Source organism: Rhinichthys klamathensis, unplaced genomic scaffold (assembly GCF_029890125.1).
Source record: "Rhinichthys klamathensis goyatoka isolate OS25496 unplaced genomic scaffold, OSU_Roscu_1.1 h1tg000011l_1, whole genome shotgun sequence".
Lineage (NCBI taxonomy): Eukaryota > Metazoa > Chordata > Actinopteri > Cypriniformes > Leuciscidae > Rhinichthys > Rhinichthys klamathensis.
In genome coordinates, this window is record NW_026606564.1 from 1,099,656 (window position 1) to 1,110,528 (window position 10,873).

General features: G+C 35.2%; 2 protein-coding genes across 2 annotated transcripts; both read left to right on the forward strand.

The window, feature by feature from the left end:
- The first annotated feature begins 106 nt into the window (after positions 1–106).
- On the forward strand, positions 107–5,448 carry acbd5b (acyl-CoA binding domain containing 5b). Its single transcript, XM_056267227.1, is given in 13 exon segments — positions 107–428; positions 728–823; positions 925–1,045; positions 1,236–1,308; positions 1,405–1,537; positions 1,630–1,767; positions 1,909–2,025; positions 2,247–2,305; positions 3,389–3,578; positions 4,350–4,549; positions 5,014–5,061; positions 5,153–5,269; positions 5,359–5,448. Coding segments are annotated over 12 exon segments (1,374 nt in total). The 5' UTR covers positions 107–428; positions 728–735.
- Positions 5,449–6,733: 1,285 nt separating this feature from the next.
- tsen15 (TSEN15 tRNA splicing endonuclease subunit) lies at positions 6,734–9,566 on the forward strand. Its single transcript, XM_056266605.1, has 4 exons — positions 6,734–7,034; positions 7,119–7,200; positions 7,290–7,425; positions 9,165–9,566. The coding sequence occupies exons 1-4, from the start codon at positions 6,963–6,965 to the stop codon at positions 9,331–9,333; spliced, it is 459 nt and encodes a 152-aa protein (XP_056122580.1). The 5' UTR covers positions 6,734–6,962; the 3' UTR covers positions 9,334–9,566.
- Positions 9,567–10,873: the final 1,307 nt, after the last annotated feature.

Here is a 10,873-nt window from a genome sequence, read left to right on the forward strand (position 1 = left end):
TTAACAGTGACGATCTTATAAAATATAGTAATAATGCGATATTAAAATGTGAACAATGCTTCTTAAGCACTAAAATGAATGTAACGTTAAACTAATCTCAAAACCAATTCTTGTTAAAATAATAAACAAAAGACAACTTTAGGATGTTGTTTTATAATAGAGACACTTCTGTATACTACTATATATTCTGAATAGTCAGAAATGATATTAAATCCATCTATTGGAGGCAGCTCATATCTTAGCACGAGTAAAAGACGTTTAAATATCCTTTCGCTAGGCATTGTGGATCCTGTAGGCTAAAGCGCTCTACGTTCTATTAATTACTATGGAGGTCAGCTTCATTGGAAACTACATCACCCAAACTGCACCTGTTTCAGTTAATACCTAGGACACCTTAGCAGCATTTTCAGATGGATGAAACACAGGAGGTGAGTTATTCAGTAGTTATTCAGAGTTATTTTTTGTTATTCAATGGCATTTTTCCTACTCCTGAAGGCAATTTCTCAGAGTTTAGACGGTGATTTCTTAGTATGGCGAAAGGTTAATGAAATTGCTGATATTAAACTAATTAACCAAAGTTGTTCAATATCAAATATATTTAACATATCAAATAAGAATTAAGTCTACATTTAAATTATTACCTTATTAACGTGATTTGCTTTTTCATCCACGTCTATTTGTTAAATGTTTATCTAATTTGCTGACATCTGTCAATCATGATGTGCAGACCTGTCCATGAGACGAAGGACAATGGAAGATCCCAAATCTATTCAGAGGAGGTTTGAAGCAGCTGTCAAAGTCATCAGAAATTTACCTGAGGATGGTAATACCTAAATATGAATGTCAAGTATTGAACTTCATGGTTTCATTTATAAATAACAACAACAACAACATGAAAAATCATTTTTTCTTCATTTCACACAGGCTCTTATGACCTATCCGATGATATGCTGGTTATGTTATACAGTTACTACAAACAAGCTACAGCAGGACCTTGTAACACCCTAAAACCAAACTCTTGGGATCCTATTGGCAAGGCTAAATGGTAATTCGTATCCACTGAAAGAATGATTTTTCAGATTATTTATAACTACATGTTCTTAATGAATTTAGTGTTTATGTTAACAGAAATGTTGATGTTGTTATATCTAAAGAATGCTTTAAAGAATAACTTGAGCAACAAGCCAGATATGCATATTATATGCATATTAAACCCAGACACGTGTTGTTTGCAGGGAGGCATGGAAAGCCTTGGGAAACATATCAAAGGACCAAGCCATGATGGAATATGTTCAGGAAATACAATTGGTAGGTAGTTGTATAGATTACAGAGATGAAGCTCTCTCATATTGAGGTATCACTAAAAATAGTTTAAACCACAAACAATCAAATGTTGTATCATAGATAATAGAAACCCTCCCAGTCACAGACAGGATGGCAGAATTATTGGACGCTCTTGATCCATTTTATGAAATAGTGGAGGATGATGATGATGATGATGATGATGCAACCAGTAAAGCAGCACCATTATCCACAGGTACTTTTCCTAAAATTATTTAAATACCTTAACCATAAGATCTGACCTTATTTGAGCTCCTTTAATTAACATTTTAATGAATGTAGAAACAGGAAGCACTAAAGATGGAAATGTTGTTGATGATGATGATGATGATGATGAGAAAGTTGAAGAGGGGGAAAATTAAAGTAATGGGGGAAATATAGAAGATGACATGGAGATGGAGTAGAAGAAGAAGGGTACAAGCAACAGCTTTGTGCCTTTATATAGTGAAATAATTGTCAAGACAGAGAGCTGTTTTTTGCGAGTAAAATGTGTTTGAATCTCCTGAAATGATTCCTACTACTGTATTTAAGAACTTTTTTATTCTGCAAACTCGAACACCCATGCAGCAGAGAGAGGAAGTTTACCAGTGTTTAATGAAAGTGAGGAGAACAGTGTGTCCTCCTCAACCAATGACACTCATAGTTCTCTCAACACTGAGGAGGAAGACGAGGAACTGGCGTATGGTATGTTTTAGTTTCCATCAGTTTGCATTTTTGTGCCCAACCTTAAGTTGTGATGGAGGATACAACATTTTTAAGGGACAAATTTAGTTTTTTGCATTCTGATTAGAAAAGATTCATTTAATGAAATTACATAGGCAGATAATGTAAACAAAGTGTCTGTTATAAAATGTGTGTTTAAAAAATATTATTTAATGACATCATTCTTACCAAATATCACCCAGATGACTCAGATGGCGAGATATACAGTGGCTCAATGGAAAAACCAGCAACACAAGAGAAGGTACAGTCTTTATACTGATGTTTTCAATTCTTTCACAGGCTCAAAAACATATTGCACCTCAAAACCAAGTAAAATAAGTAAAAATATATATTTTGCATAATAAAAAAACCCATATTTTATTAGTAAGGTTGGAAAAATTATTTAATGTTTTGCATTTATTTGATCAAAAATACAGTAAAAGCTGTAATATTGTGAAATATTATTACAATTTAAAATAACAGTTTTCTATTTGAATATGTTTTCAAATGTAATTTATTCCTGTGATCAAAGCTGAACACACAGCATCATTACTCCAGTCTTCAGTGTCACATGATCCTTCAGAAATGTTCTAATATGCTGAATTGCTGCTCAAGAAATTATTCTTAATATTATCAACAGTTGTGGAAACAATAATATTTTTTTCAGTATTCTTTGATGAATGGAAAGTTCAGAAGAACAGCATTCATTTGAAATATAATTTTTGTAACAATGTGAAAGTCTGATCAAATGACTTTTGATCAATTGAATGCATAATTGGAGAAAAAAAGTATTGATTTCTTTACTGATACCAAACTTTTCAACGGTAGTGTATATGAATAATGGAAAGTACGAAAATCACTCAAGAGTAATGCAATCACAATGGTGAATAAATAAAGATAAAGTTTTTTTTAATTTTGGCGTGCAATGTGACCTAGCTATGTTTTTTGAGATTCACTCCAGTTCTTTTAATGCTCTTATCAATAAGCTGATTAACTTATTGAATACTTTGGTTTTGAGAGTTTTCAAATTCAGACAAACCCTTGAAACAACAATCATTAAGAGATCTATAACTGGGTTGAATCCATAAGGTCACTCTGACGCATCATAGATCAGCAGAGATTTGGAAGTGTTGTGTGATTCCTGGCAAAAAACAAAGTATGACTGGCAAAACATGGATTAAGTGACATCAACGGAAGTCCACCGATTGATAGTTAGCACAAGAATAGGCTTGTGACATTTTTTTGAGAGAGAGAGATAGAGAGAACCAAAGGAAGAAATGCATTTGTTTGTCATGACATGTCATGTCAGAGCTAAATAAATGGTAGTATGCGATGCTCTCCCTAGGGTTCAGGAGTTCCCGGGGTCCATTTGGCAGAAGTGAACGTGGTTGGGGCCAACATGCAACAAGGGGGAAACAGAGAGCCTCAGTGTGGGAGTCAGGATGGAAAACCACAGGGAATTACACCCCCCGTCCCCCACCCGCCGACACTTGGAACCGTCCAAACTGACAGAATCTCCCCGGGCAGAGGAAGAGGTTGGGCTCGAGTCAGTGTTTGAATAAGTCTTGAGCACCATGACGTCAACAAGCAATAATGTGATCAACAAGCCAATTTTCCACCAGCATTTGTATAAACTTACAATGGGAGTGAAAACTATTATACTTCTCCTAGGAAATAATTTCCTAATAAGGCAAGACTCTAAAATTGCATTGTGGCATTCATTATAGTTTATATTGATATTTATTTCCTTTCATCACCATGGGCTTGTATTTGTATTATAAAAAGAAAGAAAATACACACTTGCAGAAAATTTTAACCCTGTAAATGATATGAAATAATAGTCAGAAATATATATTTTTATAAAATGTAAGAGTTTATTGAATCTTTAGACAAAATCTGAAAAATTATTTTGCATATGTGTTTTTTGTTGAGTACAATATTTGATATATCAAGCTTTTATGGCTCATATAGTATGATACAGAAGAATATGGAGCTCAAATTCAAGGAGTAAAAAAACACCTCAATTTATTCAGTTTACTCAATTTGGTGCAGTTGCTGATATTTATATGGGCAAAAGATAATATGAAATTCTGATAGCATGTGATATAAATCGATGCGATCTTTATAACAGTATAGACGACTTACATAAAATACATAAATATCAGTTGTTATTCTATATCTCTCAATATAATGTCTTTGTAAGATGAGATTTAAATGCTTAGTCATTATATGCTGTTTAATTATATAACAGTGTCTATGTTTGATATGTGTCTGGGAATAAATGGATGATTTTAATATACTCTCAGGCCATCAGTTAATGGGAACTAGCCTACCTGACAAACATGAGTGCAGTTTCCAAGGAAATGGTCAGCGCTGGGAGACAGAAGACAGAGCGGACAAAAGAGCGTTTAACACAGAGATCGCTGTGATACTGTCACAGTTACAGGACAACATGCAAGATGTGCTGCACAGACTGACCAAACTGGAACATCTCACGGCATCACAAGTAAGACCAGCATCAAAATATATAGCTCAATACATGTAACCACAGGTCTAGACTGTAGATTCCAAAGACTGGATCTGTTTAATCCACCTTATTTTTTCTGTGCAGTAAATGTCAAAACAATTTGTGTTAGAAACCAGTGTGTTTATAATAAAGACATTGCATTAAAATAATATGGTAAGAAATACCAGTTTGCAAAATCTTGCAGCATAACAAGCTAGAAAAAATAGCTGGAAGAGGATGAGACATGAAATTTACAGTAAAAAAAAAAAACACATAATATATGTTCAAATGTATTTTTTCCCCCTGTGATGACAAAGCTGAATTTTCAGCATCTTAACATAAACATTTTATGGTAAATAAATACCTTTAAACAACATAATCACCTTCAATAATTATATTAAAACCTTGAGAACAGTTAAAGTTGCTATTAATTTAAATATTTATTTGCTTATGCTTGGTTTTAGGCTGAAATCACTCCTCTCAAAACTTTGAACTCCAAGCCATCAAAAAAGGTCCGTTTATGTGACGCCAAATACATGGAATGCAATAGTATGAAATTCCGCTTTATATTAACAGAAATGCTTAATTGTATCTGTGTTTTAGAGATGGTCCTGGTGGACTTTAAACTCGCCCCCCTTCGCCGCGGTGCTGACCGTTATCTGGCCGTTTGCTGTGCACTGGCTGGTGCAGTTTTACTTACTGAAGAGAAGGAGGCAAGCTGTCATGTTAACTATGTAAACACTTTTTTTTTTCAAAAGAAAAAATGTTGAGTAAAACATGTGTGCATTGCATCTTTGTTGTGGTTTTAGATGGTTAAGGGTGAAGTGAAGAATCAGATACCAACTGTATACCATCATGAGGACTTTCAGACGGTCTGGATATATCTGGATATATCATAAAAGTGAACGCTATGATGTCACCCTAACCTCAGAAATGAATAGTATTCAGCAAGGACAGTGACAGTAAGGTGATGATGTAAAATGATATTTTCATCTGAATAAATGCTGTTCATTTTAACATTTTATTCACTAAAGAATTCTGTATCACTGTTTCCACAAAAATGTTGAGCAGCACACTGATAATAATAGTGATTTTTTTTTTTTTAGCAGCAAATCGTCATATTAGAATGATTTCTGAAGGATCATGTGACACTGAAGACTAGAGTAATGATGCTGAAAATTCAGCCTTACGTCACAGGAATAAACATTTTAAAATATATTCAAATAGTTAAATTGTAAAAAATATTTCACATTTTACTGTATTTTGGATAGGCGCTTGAACAGTCATGTATATAATAATCATACCTTTTCTATTGTGTATTGTGTTTGTTATTTGTATGACTTTCAATGCAGTTAGTTTACAGTCGTTTTAATCCATCTTTAAAAGATCAACACATTACTCATTTTTTATTTGCTTCGAGAGATTACATTTCAAAGAGGAAAAATAAAGTATTTTGACATGGACAGAGACCAAATGCCAAGGAAGATTATATGTTGCAGCTTTTTCAAATGGGGGATTGAAAATAAAAATAAAATGTGTGTGGATTAATTCACTTTAATTCACTGTACCAAAGAGAAAAGCTAAGGAACACAGACTTGAAATATTTCTGATAAATGTCTTCTAGAGTATAGCTATACTTTGTATATTATGCGGAGTGTGGACCATTGTAAGTAAAATAATTTAAGTAGTTTATTTTTTATAAACTACAGGCAAGTACAAAAGTCTGTTGTTGTTATTGTCAAATAGGGACAATTCTTTTGTAAGGTGAATAACGAATGTGAAAGGATACTTGTATGTCTGACTGCTTAAGACAGATGGATAGATAAATAGATAGAGAGATAGATAGACAGACAGACATCTGTACAATCTTTAGATGACTAAATAATTAAAGATTCCTCCTCAAATCAAAGTGACTTAATGTGGGCCCATTGAGATACTGTAGTGTTTCCTACACGGACGCAATTAAAGACAGGACAATAACAATCTGATTGTGTTCAAAAGCTTGTTGCTAACTTATCAGGCTGTACACGGGGAAGCAGGGAAATTTGGAAGGTGGTCTGAAAGCAGACGTCCATGAAAAAACTATTAAGTCTTTGAGACAGCTATCTTCTTTTTCGGCTATAAACACTATTTAGGACGGATAGTCTACTACTAGAACACTGCAGACGTTTGTGTGTAAACGCCAGTCAGCTCAGCTGGCGAATGGACGTCTCTGATATTGCCTCGTGAATATTAACTTCCTCGCGTGATTGGACGCTCAAGTAAAGTTACAAAGCAACGTACTTATTATTCATAAGACATGCCATCGCAGTTAGTCGTAATTTACGACTGAATACGATTGTATGTGCACGTGGTAAATCTGAAAACACACGTTTTGTTACATGCATTGATTACATTTGCGATTTATGGAAAAATGCAAGAGGAGGGTTTGATGGACGAAGCAAATCGAGCAGATCCTCCGAACTGGATCCAGCAGCACGCCGTCGTAAGAGCGAGTCACATTCCGGTTATGATAAATTGATGCAATGCATGTTTGGCCAAGTGACATTTCATTTGTTCTCCTCTTTAGTACCAAGACCTGATGCATTTAGATGTCGGTGACAGTGCTCAAGTATATGCTGCTTTCCTGGTGTACATGGAACTGACGGAGGGTGAGGAAAAATCAAAGTAGAAGTTAGTTAGTTAGAAGTGGAATATAAAGAAGAGACTAAATAACCTTTTTTGTCTTTCCCTTTTGAAGTGCGTAAATGGAAGGAGGTGGTTGGAGTTTCCTGCCCAGAGTTACAGGCGGTTCTGCTGGAGGGTCGAGAGAAGGAAGGAGAAGCAGTTCAGATGATCTACCCTCTGCCTTCACACAGATCCATCAAACACAGAGAGTAGGAGACACAATCAGCATTAGAGTCATACTGTCATTACTAAGCAGCTCTTTGGCTGTGAAGTATCAAAGCTGCTGTAAGTCGTGCAGTGGTTCTGAGCCTCCCAGCTAACAATTGCCCTTTAAGGATGTCAAAAATAAAACCTACTTGGCAATGTTGGGCAAAACAAACCTAAAAATAAGCATTAGATGTTCTGTATAAGTTCCATTTAGGTGGTCACAAACAAAACAAAAAACTCATTGCAACCTTCTGGAAAGGTTTGCTTTTCGTTACCAAAAAAAGAACTTGCAGAGAACGTTCCCAGGATTTTCTTATTTGGTTCCAATAAAAATGGTAACCATATGGGAGCATTGGAGGAAACATTCTGGCTGCATCTGAAATCGCATACTTTACCTCCCTACTATATAGTATGCGAAATGTGACAAAAGAATTATGTCCGAATTCACAGGACTCATAAAAGAGTAGGCAAAAAGTACCCGGATGACCTACTACTCCCGGTGAGATTCTGAGGTGTGCGTATGATGGACACTTTACTGTCCCATGAGACCACGGGAGATGATTTGTAAATGGCAGTAAAGCGACGTACTGGTAGGTCACATGATAATGACAACATGGCGAATGTGTACATCTGGATTACATTCATACTACACACTATATAGGACATACTTTTTTTAGTGGTCGTGAAGTAATTACTTATTCAAAATAAGTATCTGCTCAAGAGAGTATGCGATTTCGGACGTGGCCTCTGTGTTTGCTGGGTTGTATCAAATTCGCAAGTCACAAACCTTGGTTTCGAAACATTTCATAATTCCGATTTTACCGTACTCTGCTAGATGGTGTTGGTTTGGTGAACCTATGATCGAGTGTTTATAATGTGGTTTAATTTTTAATTAATTTATTGAATTTGAATACTTATGTGTACGGCTATATAATACAAAAAGGTGCATATTTAATTGCTTCTAATTAACCTAGTTTCTTTTAATAAATAACACAAAACAAGCACTACGCATTAGTAAAATAACGTCTTTTTATATTTAATTATATGATTATTATTACATATTTTGATGTTACATATTAGTTTTCATTGCATTTACACCATTTTGACCTGCAGCTACTGTCAGCACGTGGTCTTTCAAAACAGTGAATCGTTTCGCGAAGCAGTTGCTCAATTGATTCAGTTTCAAAAGGCGTAGTTTCTCCCATCACTGGCTGTTAAGAGATTTACACAGCCCCTAGTAACACAATGGAATTAAAAGACTCCCTGTCTGCTATTGGTCGAAAACAGGTAGCCACACCCCTTGCTCACGCTGTTGGCTGAGAACCAACTCCCATTTCTTTTTTACTAGGACACCTAGGCTATTTCTTGGGTATTTTTCAGGTACTACAAACATCTAATGTGTATTTATTTAAAAAATGCTTGCAGCAGCTTTCACATAAATGCATTTGCCCTATAAAAATTTGTGACAGTATTGTAAAAGAACATAAGGTAATGCTTTATAATAACTTTTATTCATAGCATTTACAAACATTAATAAATAATGAAACTTTGATTTATAGAATTTCCATTTTAGATGCATGTACGTCTATATCACTAACAAAAAATATATAAAGATTTATCAATCATAAGGTGGTTTCAGGTAAAGACCAGAAACTTCAGGAATGCACACGACTGCTTTATAAAGTTTATCACTTAATCGGATTATTATGGTTTAATAAATGTGACAATTGAATCTTTTTAGGTTGCGGACTATATTGGACAGAGGTGTCCCGATGCTCTTGTGTGCAGTGGCTTCTGACTCCAGTCTGGTGTACCAGAGGCTGTGTGATGGCCTTCTGACCCCTGACCCTCCAGTGGACATCCAGGACCAAGGCCGCCGACAGCATCGGAAACGGAGGTTACAGACGTGAGATGAGCACCCAGGCAGATTATGATCTGATATGTGGATCGGGTAGTATTATGACTGATGGAGACTGGTTTAAAAAACTTTAAATGCATTCATTAACTTGTATTGTCCTTGAAGAGAGACTGAATTGACAAGATAATCTCAGGAACGGACAATATTTGTGTTTTATAAGACAACTTATTGCAGTATTACACTTGGACAACACCAGAACTGCTTTTTTTTTTTTTTACTCAAATACTTGAAATGACAGATGTGTAATTTTTTTTTTACACATTTCATAATTCCCCCCAAAAAATCAAACGGAGAAAGCTGCAAAATAAATTGTTTTTATTGTTGAAACCATCTTCATTTACTCACCCTGTCATTCCAAATCCAGAAGACTTGTTCAACTTCGAAACACAAGATGAAATCTGTCTTCATTGAAAGTCCATTCCACCAAAACTTTGACGCTCAAAATAGTTCAGATGTAAAAAAAAAAGTAATCTGTATGAATCGAGGGGTTTAATCCAAATCTTCTGAAGAGACGTGATCATTTATAAATGTAGTATTTCATTCACATAAAAACATTGATCAACACATACATAGAGCTCATCAAATATGGTAAGCAAATATGGTGAAGCCCCATTGACTTCCATATTATGGGGAAAAAATTCTATGAAATACAAGAAAGAAACTCATACAGGTTTGGAGTAAATGATGACTGAATTTCCATTTTAGGGTGAACTATCCCTTTCACATGCAAGAACCATTGAGGTTTGTTCTAGCACGTCAAGCAAGCTCGGTTCAGCTTCTGTTTTACCATATTTGATTTGCTCCATCAATGTGAGTAAATGACAATTTTCATTTTTGGGTGAATAGACACTTTAACATTAACAATACAGAGCTGGAATATACATCAATAAACCGGTTGCCATTGCTTGTCCTTGGTTAGTTGGTCAATGTGTATTTATTTTTTTCATTCTTTCACTCGGCATCACATTTACTGCATTTTTGGCATTAATGTTTGGCCCAACTGTGGTAGGTACATAGAGAACCTAAGCATACATGTGGGGTATTATTCACTTTAGTCTTGAAATACAGAAATTAATGGCTTACTGTTGTCTCTCATATCAGAAAACAAAACACTGTGTGCTTAAGGCTATGGCAAGTTACTGTCATACTGTAAAAGGAAGAAACGCTTCCTGATAATAAAACTTATCTGTGTAAAACTTTCTGAAGGCTGGTTTTGAAACTTGTACTGGTTTACAGGTAAAGAAAAGTGAATATAAATGTCAAGAGAACGTATGACATCTTCCTGTTATATAAAACAAAATGAGTATCTGCAAACTACATGACCTTAAGATACTGTAACTGGCGTCTCTAAACATGGCTAGATGCTGTGATCTATCTCCACTGTCCAACATGTCCTCAAGACCGGCCCTGAAGGAACTGCACTGCTCTCATCCAGCAACAAATCTAGTGATGATACATACAGCACTGCTGTCCTGAGCGTTGTAACAACTCAAAGAAAAAGGTCAAAAAGACACGTACATAAAACACTGTGG

What these genes read in the sequence shown, in the direction of transcription:
- tsen15 (XM_056266605.1), top strand. Translation starts at nt 6,963, where the DNA reads ATGCAAGAGGAGGGTTTGATGGACGAAGCAAATCGAGCAGATCCTCCG. An exon ending in GTACATGGAACTGACGGAGG is followed by an intron (nt 7,201 to 7,289) that starts GTGAGGAAAAAT and finishes TCCCTTTTGAAG; the next exon opens with TGCGTAAATGGAAGGAGGTG. An exon ending in AGATCCATCAAACACAGAGA is followed by an intron (nt 7,426 to 9,164) that starts GTAGGAGACACA and finishes GAATCTTTTTAG; the next exon opens with GTTGCGGACTATATTGGACA.